Source organism: Triturus cristatus, chromosome 2_2, assembly GCF_964204655.1.
Source record: "Triturus cristatus chromosome 2_2, aTriCri1.1, whole genome shotgun sequence".
NCBI lineage: Eukaryota > Metazoa > Chordata > Amphibia > Caudata > Salamandridae > Triturus > Triturus cristatus.
In genome coordinates this window covers 1,017,330,865-1,017,349,236 of record NC_140582.1, presented here as the reverse complement: position 1 = coordinate 1,017,349,236, position 18,372 = coordinate 1,017,330,865, and the positions used below count along the sequence as shown (strand labels likewise).

The window sequence follows — 18,372 nt, the reverse complement described above, 5'->3', positions numbered from 1 at the left end:
TGCCAATACCCAAGACGCAAAAGGAGGTGCGGGCTTTCATAGGCCTCACTTCATATTGTAGGCAGTGGATCCCTCAGTATGCATTTCTAGCAAAACCACTCATTCAGTTGACAACACAGGAGGCAGCCACATCGACTGTTCTCCCTTGGACTCAGGAACATACACAAGCTTTTGAAAGCCTAAAGAAAGCTTTATGTCAAGCACCTGTTTTAGCAACGCCATGTTACAGAAAACAGTTTACACTCTTTGTTACAGAACGCGAAGGTACTGCTTTGTCAGTACTCACACAGGAACAAGCAGGAGCACACAAACCATGTGCTTATTTTTCTAGTACATTAGATCCCGTAGCTCAGGCTTTGCCTGCATGCCTGAAATCAGTAGCAGCGACAGCTTTAGCAATCAGACAAAGCGATGCCATAGTGTTAGGACATCCATTGACAGTTCAAGTGCCACACGCAGTAGAGGTTCTTGTAAACAGAACGCAAACACAACACTTGACTATAGCGCGACTTACAGGGTACGAACTTACACTGTTTCAGCCACATATAGAAATCAGACGCTGTAACACATTGAATCCTGCCACACTTTTGCCAGTAACCGGAACAGACCCACTAGCTCATGACTGTATTGAAGTTATTACTATAACGACAAAACCCAGACAAGACTTAACCGATGTCCCATTGTCAGATCCAGACCTGACATTGTATGTAGATGGTTCATGTATGAGAACAAGTACAGGAGAGTTAGTGGCCGCTTACGCAGTCACAACAGATACTGAAGTCATTGAAACTAATCGTATAAATACTTTGTCAGCTCAAGCCGCAGAGCTCATCGCTCTGACACAAGCCTGTATTCAAGCCACGAATAAAAAAGTCAACATATACACTGATTCACGTTATGCATTCGGAGTTGTACATGACTTCGGCGTGCTGTGGCGAGAGAGAGGTTATTTAACTTCCCACGGTGCCCACATTCAGCACGGACCCCTCATTCATGCCTTATTAGATGCAATACATCGACCCACTGCAATATCAATTATGAAATGTAAGGCTCATACGAAGGTTACTGATATCATTTCCCAAGGCAATGATCTAGCCGACAGAACAGCTAAACAGACTGCTCAAACTCAAACCCCCGACATGACAAAGACAATAGTCCCTATGCCGACACATTGTATGACAGTTAAAGATCCTACTCTTGACGTAATTGACATACAGACACATGCTACACCAGACGAAATAAAGAAATGGACTGAATTAGGAGGGATCCAAACGGACCAAGGATGGATGATGAAGGAAAAGTCTGTGTGGTTCCTTCCTGATTCAATGGTCCAAGTTATAATTAACACTACACATAGTCCAGCACATCTCGGAGAAAAAGCTATGCTAGACAGCATTCAACACATTTGGTTCAATAAACATTTGCGAGCAGCAGCCAAACAAAAGGTCCGTACCTGTATGATCTGTTGTCAGTTTAACCCAGGAAAAAGCGTTCCCGTAGAACAGGGTGGATTTCATCCTCCTGATCACCCTTTTGAAGTGCTCCAGATGGATTATATCCAGATGGAACGATGTCGAGGATTCAAATATGTTCTCGTAGTTGTCTGCGCTCTGTCCCGTTGGACGGAGGCATACCCGGTTTCAGATTACACTGCCCCGACTACTGCCAAACAGTTGGTTCGAGAATTCTTCCCACGATACGGTTTACCACGTGTTGTCTACTCAGATAACGGCCAGCCGTTCTCATCCGAATTAATGAAACATGTTTCACTTCTGTTAGGATATCAGTGGAAATTCCACTGTGTCCGACACCCCGAGGCAGCAGGTCTCGTAGAAAGACATAATCAGATACTGAAAATCAGATTGTCCAAAATATGCAGAGAGAAAGGTGTCGACTGGATAGTAGCGTTACCAGTTGCACTCTTTTACATGAGAATGGTAGCACACTCTCGAACAGGGCTATCCCCGTATGAGGTGATCTTTGGCAGACCACCAAATATGTGGGGGACGCCTATACCACGCAAAATAACTGATGTTGACTGTAATATGCTGACAGATTACTTGGCTTCCTTGATGTCTGCACTACAATCTTGTCGTTCACAGGTAGCTGCAGCCTTTCCCGACAACACTGAGGTGAAACCCCATGACGTAGTTCCGGGTGATCTCGTATTTGTGAGAAATTTCGACCGAAAGACTCAGCTGGAGCCCAGGTGGAAGACACCCAAGTTGGTTCTGCTCACTACAAGGACAGCCGTGAAGATCGAGGGCCGCAAGGGCTGGATTCATTCAAGTCATATCAAGAAATTTCATGGACTATCCTCGGATATAGACATTGTGCCCTGCACTCCCTCACAGACTGATTCAAAACTTCCTTTGGTTGAAAAGACTAAAACCGAACTCTATAAAGTAAAATTGAGGCCTAGAACGTCAGACAATTTGATTGTTTAAGTCCTCTCCAAGGTGAAGCGGTTGAATTTGTCTGACATGTATCCTCTAGACCTGAATCATGGACAGTCGCGGAAAATGTTGAAACGACAGGCGTATTGTAAATCACTGCGTAGCCATTGCATAGTGACATTAATAATCTTGTTTTCCTTAAGTCTTTTAATAATTACTGCAAGTATATTGTTGCACATATATTACCCTATTGCCAGAAACGTTTACAATGTTACCGCAGAACATTCTTTTAGTGACCTACCGCCGCATGAATTGTCTTATAGACTTGCGCTGCGCAATAACACTTTCATTAGTATGTTACATCATTCCCATCAGACTAGTAATGCCACCAATTGTTGGGTGTGTGGTCGGCTCCCTCCCTATCAGAATTATGAAGGAGTCCTGCCATTCTTTCCACACCCATTTACACATAATGGCTCCTGTGGAGCATGGTTTAGTTTAATCAATTCCATAGACTCAGACACAGCAGTTTACCAAGATCAGTGGGTATGGGGAAACCTGAACCTAGTTTTACTCAAGGTCTGCTACCCTGACAAGGAGGGTCGCCCCAAAAGAACAGGAACTGATCTAGAAAATGAAGTATATGGATTAGGTAATTTTACACCTAATCTCATGATTCTAAATGTCGTATCCGAAGTTGAACTAGTCTTACCCACCATGTCAGTATTCCCAGCGAAGGGTGAATTGTGTGTAAGAAAGGTTGGTTCCATACATATGGGTCATAGTAAATGCACTACTATAGTAGAATTCAGTGATCAAGGCAAATCTTCATTTAGAGCTTCTCGCCACTCTTACTTTATATGTGGTCAGACCGCATATATGCGTCTACCTCTAGATTGGGATGGTACCTGCTACATTGCATTCCTTTTGCCACCTGTTTTCCTAGCTCCTCCTGATTATTACAGAAATATTCATTTAGTACACAACAGAGAGCGGAGAGATCTCCCAATTGTCGATTATACTGAGACGGCATGGGACAAGTATGTAGATTTCAATAAAGGCATCTTTCCTTATATAGGTACTGTTACTAATAGTAAACTGATACGTAGATTAACTAGAACCCTTGAAGCAGTAGTGAATGAGACTATTTCCGCCCTAGGCAATTTAACAGAAGAGCAGTCTGCTATGCGGATTGTTGTGCTTCAAAATCGTCTTGTCCTTGACGTCATCCTGGCTGATAGGGGCGGAGCTTGTAGGGTCATCGGATCAAGCTGCTGCGTATTCATACCAGAAAATTCGCCATCAGTATATAAAGCCATAACTCGCCTTCATAAGATTGTAAACCAGATACACCAGAACCCAGGCACTTGGACTTGGTCCAGTTGGTTTTGGAGTGTGATATCAGCCTGGGGATGGAGAGTTCTATCCTTCCTAGGTATTGGCCTTCTCATACTATTCAGTTGCTGTCTATGTCTACAATGTGGACCAGCGATCTGTGGTCTGTGTGCCACATCGTGTATTCCACCACCAAGATTTCATTTGTCACGGAAGAAGAAAGAAGAACAAATGATGTTATATGAACAGATCAATGGATTGATGAAGATTGATATCTCTTAACGGGCAAGTAGGGGACAAGGAGGGAATGTGGAAATATGGATTTTTCTGGTCAGTTATGTCCCCTATCTTGGACCCCAACGGTTCTATGTGCATGTCACAAGTACATGTATGTTCCCTCCAGTTCCAGTTATGAAGACGCAAATACATGTGCGTCCACCGTCAACATGTCCTCTGTCAGATCCGCCATGAATAGGCCAGATATTCCATTCCTAAGTATGAAAGGCCACCGGCTTTATATGGTTCACTTATGCCATTTTACAGTCCAGGCAAGTAGGCCCTGATTCTGTCATCAAACTCTTCTTGCCTTCTGCCTCTGAAAGCTCCAGTCTGAGCCTGCATCTGTGACCATGAACTTTGTCTCATTCTCTGCGCGGCTCACGAAGCCTGACATCAGCCTATTCTCTGCCAAGAACTGTATTTCACCTTCGAATTATCTGCTTCCCCCTCAGCCGATGCATTCCTGCCTAGTAGTTTAAGTAAACATTCTTCCAGTTACCAAGCAAAAGGCCCGGCTTCTCTGTCCTCATGCAAGTAACTCATAGCCCTGTTACCATGGAATATTTCTACCCCCTCGCATTTAGTGTAGACACTTAGACGCTTGTAAACGCACGCACAGTCAGTATAGAATAGATTCTGTCCGAGAGTCCTTCTTTCGTGGATAACATAGTTCTTTAAACATAGGATGTTAGATATGATTTGGGATTAGGTTGACTTGACCCCCCAGACTTCTTGTCTCCACATGTAGAGCTAAATGTCAAGTCCCCTTCACCCCCTAGTTACACGTCAATTACACGTCATGTTGCTGCGCGCGCATCTATGCCAAGTATTATCTTATAGATCCACCTATATGTGACATCATAACCAATTATGTTCCTTTTTACTCCTTATTACACCCATTTTTTGGTTACGCAGATAAATCGTCATTTTCCTTATCAATTGTTACGCCTATTGCATTCGCTTCATTGTAATGTATGATCTATAAAAGTCATTTCATGTCAATAATGTATGTACTTCACTTCCTGAACCCCCGTGGTGATGGAACTTGGAGCAACCGATTATAATCGATCACTGGAATAAAGCCCATTCCGAACCTCTAATACCACGGATTCTGCCTCTCATTCTACTGAGCTATTTTATTATGTTTATATATCAAATTAAGTCCCGGTAAAGGAATTTTATTTACCACAAAGTCATGCTGGACCAGGGAAATGTCACAAGTTCAGGCTAACTGCGATGGAGCATGGGCCACTTACAGAGACCAGGTTAGTCCTTCTGAGGATCTACCTCTACAAATATGGCGCGAAGAGTTCCATTTGCATTAGAGGGGGCCGCAAGGAGACGACTTTTTGCATGAGGAGCAGGTTGAGCATTGTGGACGGCCATCACTTTAACACAGAGAGGCAGTGGTCATCCTGCAGTGGTCATCCTGGATGGTCAGTGTTGGCATGAAGAGCAGGTCCTACTGGGGGTAGCTCTTGGGGATCTGGACTCACTCCAGCAGAGACCAGCAGCAGGGCACAGACAAACCCCATTGATACTAATTAGCTGGGCATTTGCAGTCCAGGTCTCTGGAAGCTTGTTGTATTCCTGTAGCTCACACAGGAGGTCAGCCAACTGACCTTTAGAATCATTCTGCGTAGCCTGGGAACAAGGCAAGCAGGTCCACTCATCCTTCTTCAGACAGCAAGGCAGTTCCACAAGCAGCAGGGCAGTCCTTCTTCAGGAGTGTTCTCATGAGAGGTTCTGAAGATCCCACTATTTTGGTGTCAGCCTTTGTTTGGTGGAGTTCTCTATATCTGCCACCAAAAATGTTTTTGTTCAGTTCTTCCCCTGGGTTTGACTCCAAACTGTCTACAGTGACAAAACACAAGGCAGGGCCGGACTGGTGTCAGGTCCCTTTATATGTGCTGCAAGTGTAATCAGGGCAGGGTACACCTCCTCCCTAGCCATCCTGTCTCCCATACTACCTAACATTTATTTGTCTCACTGTCTGGAAGCAATACACAACCCAGAACAACAGAGCCATTCACAGCCATGTGACCCAGGACACTGACAGAAAGACACATTTGGTTTAGGCAGGAAAATGCTAACTTTCTAAAAGTGGCATTTTCAAAATAGCAACTTAAAATTCGATCAATATAAAGGATTTTAAATTACAATTCCCTTAAGTGTAAATAGCGTATCTCTATCTGGCCCTAAACAGGATAGCATTTATTAAGTGTATTAAGGTAACTCAGTATCAGTCTATGGGAGAGTGTTGGACCTGGCCCTTTCTGCAGGGTCAACCGCAAACCTTTTGCCTTCCTCCTCTCCTTTTTGCTAAATGCGTTTTTGTTGGCTTAACTACTCTGGGCACTTTACCACTAACCAATGCTAAAGTCCACGTGCTCTCTACTTAAAACATGGTAACATTGGCTTGTCCACAATTGCCATGTTTAATGTACTTATAAGTCTCTAGTAAAGTACACCACATGTGCCACGGGCCTGTAAATTGAATGCTACTAGTGGGCCTGCTGCACTGATTGTAGCACTCACTTTGGTAGCCCTTTTTATATGTTTCAGGCCTGCCATTGCAGAGCCTGTGTGTGCAGTTTTAAACTGCCATGTCGACCTGGCAAGTTAACCCTGTTGCCAAGCCCAAACCTTCCTTTTTAATACCTATAAGTCACCCCTAAGGGAAGCCCTAGGCAGCCCTGAAGGCAGAGTGTAGTGTATTTAAAAATTTGGACATGTACTTTTAAGTTTTACATGTCAGTAGGTACTTTACTGTATGAGTACTTAAAACCATTGCTTGATAAACCGGCCTTGACAGCATGCAAAGCCAAAGCAATAGCCGCGGGTACCTATGGCATGGAGATATGGGGACATGCTCATGTAACGGCCATTCAAGTAGTACAAAATGCTTTCCTGATGTGCCTTTTGCACCTAGGCCCAGGGACTCGAATGGCAGCACTCAGAGCTGAGCAGGGAATAAGGTCTGTGGCAGACTATATTGTTTTTCGCACTGTAAGCTACTGGCCCCATCTTTGGTCAACGCCGTATCTTGTAGAGTGCCAAAAGGGTCTGAGGGACATTTTTTGTTTAACGAACTGTAACAAATTGCCATGGATTAGGCATATAGAGCAATTATTACAAGCAACTGGCTGTCCAGACCTTTGGTCTCATCCTGAAAACATAACTAGATGTATATTACCATTGGTGAAAAGGAAACACTGGGATCTATGTGGCAAAAATCTGCAGATACAAGTAGTCCTTTGTTAATTAAATATCTGGTGCTAAAGTCCTACTTCGGTTGGGAACCCTATATAGACATGATTTTTAAGTCAAACAAGGACTCTTTTTTGTTAGTTTTAGGCTAAGCACTTTGCAGGTCCATTCATATACCAAATCTTGGTCTACGGGTCATGGAAGGAAAGATGGATTGTGTGATTGTTCCCTAGGTGGCCAAGAAACTCTATTGCACTTTTTGTTACAGTGTAAGAATTCTTTGGCCTTTTCCAGAACTTATCTTCGCCCTCTGTTTCTAAAATATAGTATGATGAGTCTTAAGGATGCACTTTCGGTGTGCTACAGAACTGACCAACAGGAGATTTACCAGGCCGTAGCCTCATATATACACATTGCCTGGAATAAAAGACGTTCGGTCATAACAAAGGCAAAAGAGAGTGTTACTTCCTAGATATGTAAGCAAGGAGCTCGAACATTTAATCAACTTTATAGACCTATATATCCCTCTATATCTATAGTTGTACATTGGGTTTCATTTTTTTTTTTTTTTTTTTTTTTTGAAAACCTTTATTTCGAAATTCAGGACACAGCTATTCAGCCGACAGCCCGAAGGTTCGGCAGCATTGCAAGTTAGATACAGTAATGCGTCCCGGATACAGTACGAAGAGTAATGCAAAGGTCCAATTTTAAATAAACACAGAAAAAACACACAACAACCCCCAGCAAGGCAGAACATTGAAATCCCATGGCGAAAGCCCCCAGGGGAGGCAGGACCCCACTCATCTACTAATTATAAGACTGTGTGCGGAGGAAGAAGGGGAACAGCAGAGGCTCAGAACGGGTACCTAAACCAAAACTGTGCTGGATGGTAGGTCAGGGGGAAAGCTGTTCCTCGGGCGGTTCCAGATCCGGGGCAAGACATATTCCCCCCCCCTATATTGGTTCCACCGCCCCCAGATGGCGTGCCACTTCCGGGGGCGACCTCTAGAGCAGTAGACCGTCTTCTCCCTAAATATGCTCCAATCCATGTTCTCCTTCCACGCGGTCAGTGTAGGGGGACCCGAGGAGCCCCATAATCGCGCGATATCCCTCTTAGCCACCATGTTACCCAGAGTCACCCATTGGGTCTGTGCCTCATCGAGATCAGTGGGCCCCCAAACGTTCAGGAGGCAACACCGCGCCTCCGGCTGTACCACAATGCCCGTCACCTCCCCCATAACTGCACGGACTCTCCTCCAGAACTCCACAACGACCCCACATTCCCAAATGATGTGCAGGAAAGTACCCACCATACCACATCCCCTTCTGCACAGGCCATCCTCCGAGAATCCCATGTGGACCAGCCGTGGCCCCGTAACATACACCCGGTGCAGTATTTTGAGCTGCACCAGCCTCAGACGCGACGGAATCGCAACCTCCTTAGGCGAAGAAACCGCTGACTGCCAGTCCTCATTATCCAACTCGAGGCCATCCCTGGTCCACTGTTCTCTCAGGCCCAATAGCAAGTCCGCCCGGACGTTTATCAACTTCTTATATATAAGCGAAATCGTGCTCTCGGGCATATGACCATCAAGGACTCGGTCCTCAAGGGGAGAAGACTCCGGCACCTTCTCACCCTCCACTAGGACTGATCGGAGGGCGTGACGCAGCTGGATATACCTAAAGTATTCTGAAGGCCCTAGCTCAAACTCAGTCTGCAACTCCTCGAAAGACTTCACCCTCCCCTTATGCAGCACATCCCCCACCTTGGATATCCCTATCAGATCCCACTTATCAAAGCCCTTCGTATGCCAGAGTCGTCCCAACCGTTCCGATTCAAACAATGGGGTAGCGAGGGTTAGCCTGTCCTTCCAGCCCAGCGAGTCGGTCGCCATCTTCCATACGCGCACCGCCACACCTGTGGGCCCCGTGAGGGACGAGTCTAGGGACCGCGAATACAACGCCCTGTAGTAGTTGCCGCCGCGCAGCAGCCACCTATCCATGGCATACCCAGGGCTGAGGGCCGGGCCGTAGAACCCATGGTTGATCGCGCTCAACTGCGTGGCCCAGTAGTACCGTCGGATGTCTGGGAGCGCAATGCCCCCATCGTACCATGGGAGCGTCAACTTTGAAATAGCTATTCGCGGCCGCCCATCCCATAGCAACGTCCTTTGGAGGCCTTCGACCTCCCGAAAGTATTTAGCCGGTACCCAGTCCAAGGTGTTCTGGAGGGCGTAGAGGAAGCGGGGAAGAGACATCATTTTGAACATGGCCGCACGCCCAACAAGGGAGAGCGGCAGCCTCCGCCAACCCTCAACATCCCGTCTCAAGCGCGCCAAGGGGGGGAGCAGGTTCCTCTCATAGCGCACAGCAGGATCCATGGATATAAAAATCCCCAAATACACAAAACCTTGCTGGGCAACCTGTATCGAACATGTTCTAGGGATCGGTGGGACCTCGCCACTAAGAACGTACAGGTACGATTTGCCCCAATTAATCACAAGCCCTGAATTCCTACCGAACGATGCGAGGACGTCACAGACCACTATAAGGGACTTCTTAGGTGAGGCGAGATACAGCAGGATATCATCGGCATACAGTGAAATACGGTCCTCGTGATCAGGCGACCACCGAAGGCCCCGTATATCCGGGTGCCAACGTATCCACGCAGCCAACGGTTCAAGGGCGAGGGCGAACAACAGAGGCGACAGGGGGCAGCCCTGCCGCGTACCCCTTCCAAGCTGAAACGGAGCAGATGCCCGACCATTCACCACAACATTCGCTAGTGGCCCCTCGTACAGCAAACGGACCCAGCTCACAAACCCGCGACCAAAACCAAACTTGGCCAGCACGGCCCATAAATATGCCCACTCCACCGTGTCAAAGGCCATCGTGGCATCGAGAGATGCCACAACAGCCGGTTCACGCAGCGTGCCCGCCCTGGCGATGACGCCATGAAGACGCCTAAGGTTCAATGCTGTGTTTCGGTGCGGGATAAAGCCAGATTGATCCGGGTGGACCAGATCGCCAAGTACTCTAATCAGACGGGTTGCCAGGAGTTTGGCCAGAATTTTCGGCTCAGCGTTGAGGAGTGAAATGGGCCGATAGGAGGCGCATCTATCTCGGGGCTTACCCTCTTTGTGTATGACCACAATCGACGCCAGCCGCTGATCCAACGGAAGGATCCCGTCTCCCCGCGCCTCCAAGAACATGGCGCGCAGGTGAGGGGCGACCCTATCCGGGAACAGTTTGTACAGGTCGATCGGCAGTCCGTTCGGTCCAGAGGCCTTACCCGAATTCAACGCACGAATCGCCCCCGCCACCTCGTCAACCGTGATGTCGCCATCCAAATCGTCCCTATCTATGTCAGAGAGGCAGGGCAACTCGATATCGCGGAGGAGATCAGACGAGTCCTCGGGCGGCCTGTCCGACACAGAGGAATAAACCCTATGAAAATACTCCGCGAAACACTCCACAATCCCTTCAGGTTCCACAATCACCTCTCCCCCCTCTCCAATCAACTCTGGCACCACTCTATTGACCCGTTCCCTCCTGCCCAGCCACGCCAGGAGCTTCCCCTCCTTATCTCCAACGTCATACAGACGGCCCTGTTGTTCCCTGCTGAGGGTCTTGGCGGCGTCCGTCACCAGGTCCCTATACTCCGCCTGCTTCAAGCAAAGCTCATGCAACGAGGACTCTGTGACCCCCTCCTCCATATCTCCTTCAAGGGCCGCAATCTCCTCCTCTACTCGACGCACTTCGCAATCCCTCCGATTCTTGGCAGTCACCACCAGGGAGAGGGCCTCCCCCCGAAGCACGGTCTTAAAAGCTTCCCACAGCGAGATCGCCGAGTCCACGGATCCCAGATTGTCCTTAAAGTAATTATCTACCTTCTTTACCAGGGCGCTGCGCATCTTGGGGTCTCGGAAATACCAAGGGTTAATGGGGGCCACCCTCCCTCCTCCCTCTCGACCGAGATCCAGCCGGATCCACACTGGCGAGTGATCAGAGATACCACGTGCCATGTGCCTCGCCTCGGATATCAACGAGGCATGTGCGGCCAAAGTGAGCAGGTAGTCAATCCTGGAGAGGCTACCATGCGCCCCGGAGTGAAACGTGTATTGACTCTGTGTGGGGTGCCGGAGCCTCCAGCAGTCTATCAGGCCAAACGTGTCTAGGAGGTCTGGAAGCCATTTCTGAGCCCCCCCTGTGTCCCTGGGCGGGTATCTATCCAGCAGTCCGGAACCCACAGCGTTGAAATCCCCTCCCACTACCAGCATGCCCCCCGGGAGAGTCAGCAAAGCCCTGCCCAATTCAGCAAATGTGGCGGCCTGCAGGGCCGGCGGGACATAAACCGAAACCAAAACCAAAGTCCTTCCTTCCCACCGCCCCGCCACCGCCACAAACCTCCCCCTATCGTCAACAATGGTGGAGTCCACCTCAAAAGGCAGCGATGCTCTAACGAGGATGCCCACCCCCCTGGACCCAGAAGAGAATCCCGAGTGTGCAATGAATTTAAACCCCTTCCTATTCAGGGCATAGCACGTATTGCCTATGAGGTGCGTCTCCTGCAGCAGTACAACGTCTGGCAGTGAGCGTTTCAGAAATTGCAAAACAATCCCCCTCTTTATGCGATCCCCCAAACCATTAACATTCCAGCTTATAACACTTAGGCCTCTACCCCCCATCCTCAAACGGAAAGAGGCCCACCCCACACCCGAGGCGCCACCATGGAACAACCCTGAGGATAATCATCATGCCTTGCAGAAATAAACCCCCCAACAACAAACTCAAACTCCCCATAACTCCCCCCACCCTGCACCCCTGCTGCAGCTTAAAAAGCCCCCCCAACTTGCAGTGTGCCTGTCGCCCCACAAAAACAAAAATCTACAAAAAGTACCCCAAGGGAGGAAAAGAGCACCCCTCGCCCTCCCGCAACCCTCCACAGTTACTGCACTCTATCCAAATCTACAAATATGGTCAAATCAAGTCAGGCCGGCTTTGAGTTATCAGCCCTGTCCATCCCGGCCACTGTCTCCATGCTCAGCTGTGTCGTCCCCGGTCCGTCGCCGGGGCAAAGCGTCCAGCCATTCATCAGCCATAACAGGAGAGTCAAAAAAGAATGTCCGATCTTCGTGCACCACCCGTAGTCTGGCGGGGAAAAGCATGGCATACTTTAGGTCCCGCTCCCGAAGCCTTCGCTTCACCCCCAGGAAACTCTGTCTCTGTCTCTGCACCTGCTGGGTAAAGTCCGGGTAAAAATTCACCGACGCATTCTGGAAGGGGACTGGGCCCGTCACTCTCGAAGCTTGCAGGATAGCGTCCCGATCTCGGAAATGAAAGAGCCGGGCGACAATCGGCCGCGGCGGGGCACCCGCCTTGGGCCGTCCGCCCGGCACCCTATGGGCCCTTTCCACCGCGAAAAACTTCCCAAGGCCCTTAGGCTTCAGATGGTTGAGGACCAGATCTTCCACAAGCAGGTCCGCCGAAGCCTCATCCGAGGACTCCGGTACCCCGATTACGCGCACGTTGTTGCGCCTGGACCGGCTCTCGAAGTCCTCCAGCCGGCGGGCGGCGAGGTCACTCTCGGCTCTCAGCTTCCTGACCTCGTTCTGCAGGTCCGCGACCTCACCAGTGAGGCTCGTGGTCTTTTGGTCCAGGTCCTTAACACGCTCGTTTGTCTTGCCCAGGTCCGAGCGGATCAAGTTGACATTCACCAGGATGGCATCCACCTTATGCGCCAGGGCCTCGAATTGCCTTCCCATCGAGGTCTGCATCCCATCAAGCACGCCCATGACATCCTGCAGGGAGAGCTCCGGGGTCCCAGGCGAGTCCTCCTTTTGGGCATCCGGCGCCTGGCTCGATCCACTCGGCGATGTCTTCGGGAGGGCGTAGCGGTCCATACTATTTACTTGGGAGTACGTTCCCCGCCTGGTGGACTTAGTCTTCAGCCTATCTCCTTCTGCCTTGCCCGACATAATGGACTCCAAGCAGTCCAATGCAGTGAGGACCGTCCCCTCTCAGAGAGAGGTCTAAGGAGTGAGCAGGTCCGCCTTGTTCTTCCAAAATCGCCCACCGAGCGTCCCTGAGGTTATAGAACCACCCAGAGTACTACAGTGTCCGGGCAGACAAAGGGAACGAAACCGAAAGTGAAAGAGCGAGGGCCTCCGTCCGGTAGTTCACACCTCACCAGGCCGTTGTTGATCAACTAGGAGTCGGGCATCCTGCCAACTCTAGCCCCTGGCATCTCCGGGAGTTAGGCCGCAATCTTTCGCCAGTCATAAGTCCGGTTCCCGGTGGGCGATCCGGTCGCGGGTAGCATCAATCGCCTCCCTGACAACTCAGCAACACGGTGCCATGCATACCATCAGGATTTGAGTCAGGATAGTCGACGGAGGGCGCGAGGGTCTCGGGAGCTCTAAGCTCACGCGGCCATCTTGGTCAAGCGCTAGGCTCCTCCCTCTGGGTTTCATTTTTATAAATTTCTTCTATTGACTTAAATTATACTGATATATTGCTGAATGGGATGTCTTCTTGCAATTGCATGAACTACTCTATTCTATTTATTGCACAGATATGTAACATCCGTCAATTACTGCTTGTATTTGCATGGTTGCACTTTTCGTGTATAATTCATTGTAATAGCCGGTCGGTTTCTTCGCATCAGCCTGTTTTATAGTCTTTTTATATCTATCTATTTATAAAGCATTTTAAAGTAGTATATTTTACATAGACAACTGTGGCACTGCACACAGCACTTTACTATGCCTTTAAAAAGACTTTTAAGTAACTCTATATTTTTAACTATAATTCATTTTTGCCTGTCTTTTTGCAAGGTTTCACATTTGTGTATAATTCATCGTAATAGCTGGTTTGTCTCTCTGCATTACCCTGCTTTATAGCTCTTGTGACTATTTATTTATGAAGTACTTATTAGTATATTTTATCTATATTGTGTTGCAGATAGCACTTTATGGTGCCTCAAAATACTTTTAAATAACTTTACACCTGTTGTTTCACATCTTGAGAACGTTGTATTCTCAAGCGGCCAGGTTAATTGTTTTAGTTGTCCTTTGGCAACTGTATTCAGCACTTTTTCCAGATTTTATACAATTTACCTAGCTTCTGAAAGCACATAATAGTATTGATTGTTCATTACTTTCATGATTGTGTCTGTGGGTGCTTTTACTTACAGTTCTCTTTATTATTCTGGAACTGTACTAAAGTGACTTAACAAACTCAAGTTTTTTTTATTGTATTTAATATTGTATGTTTTTATTGTATGGCTTCTCTTGTAAAGCTGATCCAATAAACTTAACCTGAACTTGACACATTGCACCAACGCAGTGCTGCTTACCGACAACACTTCGCAGACTGTGCAACTTGACGGCGGACTGCTCAGCACTGACGCATCTCCAACACCGAAAAGGGGTTTGCTAACGAAGCCTTCATTGACTGCGCAGAATGGAACCGACGCTTCCCCTCCATTTACGGGATCAACATCGACTCCTCACACCAAGTCTTCAACATCAACGCCTCCTCCATCCAAGAAGTGAAACTTTGTGAGCCCTGTATCTGACCCGTGCTCCATCGTGGTCGGCTTGACTTTTCAGATTTGACCCGGTCCAGAGCCACCAGATAGCCCCAGTTTGTGATTATTACTCTAAGCACCATATTGTAATTGAATCATTAAAAATTCACATCTCAAGTTCTACTTATTGGATATTTGTCATTTTGGTCTAGTTTTGTTCATTAAATTAAGCTCTATTTTTCTAACATGGTGTGGATTATTTTTAACACATTGCTTCTTAAATTAAGCCCGATGGCACTGTGGCAAGTTACCAGAAGGTGAGCACAGGTTAATTTAGGGTATGTATCGGACTTACCCTGACTAGAGTGGTGGTCCCTACTTGGACAGGGTGCATACCTCTGCCAACTAGGAACCCCCTTTCTAACAGAGAGATTGGCCATACAACAGTGAAAAACAACATTAGGAGTTTTTCACTTCCAGAATATGTAAAACCTAATCCCACATGTCCTACTTTTTAAATGCTATGCACCCTGCTCCATGAGTCTGGGGTATACTCTTAAGATGACTTAAAAGTATTAAAAAGGAAGGTTTAAGCCCAGCAAAAGGTTTGCTAGGTCAAAAAGGTGGTCCAAAGTTGCACTGCAGCGTGCAGTGGCAGGCATTGGACATGTTTTACAGTGTTGCTTTAGTGGATTACACAATGGGTGCTGCAGCCCACTAGTGGCATTTAATTTGCTGGCCCTGGGTACATCTAGTACCATTTACTAAGTACGTACAAGTAAATTAAATGTACCAATCAGGTGTTGACCAATTTTATCATGTTTCGAGGAGAAAGCACAGGCACTTTACCTCTGACAGGTAAAGTGCAAAAGCCAACAAAACATGTGCAGAAGGACGAGGAAGCTAAACATCTGGGGTGACCCTGCAGAGAGGGTTAGATACAACAGCTCACAAAAAATATTAGGAAAACTGTGACTAATGTCACCAGCAAGATGGACTACAGGAACTCCCTCTATGCCGGGATCACTAAAAGAATTCAAGCCATCCATAACTCGGCAGCTAGAAAGAGGAAAATGGCTCTCTGGATTGTTTGTGTGCAAGAAGGTGTCTATTCCTGCACAAAAACAATCCTGCCTACAAAACAGGCTTCCTTGCAACATGACACAATGGTGCCTGAATTGGCGCTGGGCAGCCATAAGTGCACCAGTGTTAGGAAAGGAAGGTATGCGCCGTATAATGTAAAATGCTGTGTATTCCTGCTCATTTCCTTACACACAGCACAACAAGGTGGCTTGCTGCGTTGAGAGAAAGGTTGACAAATATGCCCCTATATCTCCTGCCTTCTGTTCACTCACTTTTATGTCTTGTTGTTTCTTCTCTATCTTGCATTTCCTTCCTCCTGTATTTTCCCTGACATCCTTAATTTTGATCACTTTCTCTTCCTCTTTCCTTCAGAACTCTGTTCATCCATATAACCTCCTCCCTTTCTATCATTTTTTCTCTCTTCTCTTTTTATAATATCATATCTCTTCTTATGCCAGATCATGGGCTGTCTGTTCTTAAATCATTCAGCGCATATGACTTGTAATCTGTATGAAACTAGTTAAAGGCAGGTGGGGCCTCTCTCCCTCATCTGGGCATCGGTGCCACTGCACCTGAAGCACCACTGATAGCTACGCCCCTGATGCATTTTGGGAAAGAAAGGCACTGAATAAAAGAATGAGAGATCTTTATATCTTGTAAATACCAAAAAGGACAATTTATGCCATCACTTCAAAAGAATTATAAAACTGGGCCATGCAATCTTTATTTCTCGATAAATGCAACCAATTTAATATTTTGCTTAGTTGAAGGCACAATAATGTCCTTGATTATCAAAATGGAAACAATTAAACAAGAACAAAATGCACGTTTGAAAAGCTGGAGGTACTGATGACAGCAGCAGTTTTATAAACCTTTACACACTCCTATAAGCAACATGACGACTCAACAATCAAAAAATGTGAAATGCAGTTGTAATGGTATTTTCTATATTTTAATTTTGATTTACTTAAGGAAGTGCACTGAAAGTTTTCAAATTAGTAATATTAAAAAACATAAATGATAACGGTAAGGACACCGTTGTGCATTAACTCACCATACCTTAGAAAGAAGTCGTGTCACAATAAGACCTATATCTTCCCTCCACTCTGGTATGTTGGGGTTGTAGATGTCCAGATGTTTAGTAAACTTTAGTGGAATAACCTGAAATTGATCTGCAGTCAAGAAATATTTCTATTAAAAGTGGTAATGATAATTGGATAGAAACCATTATGAGAGCAAAGTAATTACAGTTTATTTATTTTGGAGTAGATCACAATAGGAGTATGTAAAAGATCACTAGCCAGATTATGTAAAGGGTTGCACTGGTGCAAGTTGGAGCAAATTCCTTTTGGACTTTAGTTGCTATCTGTGCACCGGCCATATTTACAATGCTTACACCTGCACAAAAATTGAGCAATCTTCATTTGCTATATTTTTATATTGTTACGTAATTAGGAGTTGAGCAAATGTATTTTCTCCATTTTTAAAATGTGAAAGCTGAAAACAAAGGACCAAACTTATCAACATTTTGAAATGCCACCAAAAGTGTTGACTTTAATTTCCAGCGCAAAACTTCAATTTAACTGGGAAGACAGTCTTGTACCAGAGGCAGTTACTGCACACGTTTCCAAAATCCCAGTAAGTGGTGTGCAAATTGGAACACTGTTCAGACCTATACCTATTGTAAGGCAAGTGCCTCAGTTTTTTATCACGTTGGCTGGAGTCTGTGGTGTGAGTTCAAAGTAAACACTTCCGAAATATGCTTCTTAAGGCCACTTTGCTTTTCAAACTTTTTTTTGCAACATTTTGTCTTTTTGTGGCACTCAAGCAACATATTTGCTGACTCCGAAGGACTAAAACTGAGCAAGGATCCAGGTCCATCAGTGGGCCTCCTGTTCACCTACAGATCTCAGGGACATCAAAGATCTCCTGCGAGAGACCAACGCCACCTACCTTTAAAATCTGGAGAGCAGTGCCCTCTCAAGTGCCCACATCGGCTACTAAATCCCAACGGGTAGTGCGATGTGAGCGTCGCACTAAGACTTGTGCCTTGAGACCAGATTATCTAGTGTGGTGCCCCAGAAATCTTGCCTGCATCTAAGGGGTGCGGTTTCTGTACTGCAGGGACCCTAACAATCATAAGCGTCTAGTTTGTGGTGAGCAGATTGTCTGATTGCAGGACCCTGCCTGTCCCGTTTTGTCAATCGTGCGGCATCGCCCTCATGCGTCATGCATGCCAACTGCATGCTCATTGTGTGCAGTGTCCAATTCACAGTGTGACCTTCAGAGGTGGGTGTGTACCCGTAATTGCGCCTCATTCTACCTCGTGGGGCGGTGCTGAACTTGCGCCTGTGTGTGCGTGACCAGACTGGTCAGGTGCAAGCTGTATCATCGTGCACTGGACGGTGTGCCTCATTTCCAGGGAGGTACAGAATTTGCAACTCCGCTATATGTGACCGGAACTACCTTGTGCAACCCATCTCAATGTGCACTGGTCAGTGTGTCTAATTTCTAGTGAGGTACAGAATTTGCAACGCT

The 18,372-nt window shown here is 46.9% G+C and overlaps 1 protein-coding gene across 5 annotated transcripts in view; it reads right to left on the bottom strand.

Annotated features, from left to right (window-relative positions):
* Positions 1-18,372, bottom strand: part of SORCS2 (sortilin related VPS10 domain containing receptor 2) — a 2,262,720-nt gene that overhangs the window by 79,422 nt on the left and 2,164,926 nt on the right. For all 5 annotated transcript variants that reach the window (XM_085642460.1, XM_085642463.1, XM_085642464.1 and 2 more), the window contains exon 22: positions 16,894-17,006. In XM_085642460.1, coding sequence (XP_085498586.1) covers positions 16,894-17,006 — 113 coding nt within the window. The remainder of the gene's footprint in view (positions 1-16,893; positions 17,007-18,372) is intronic.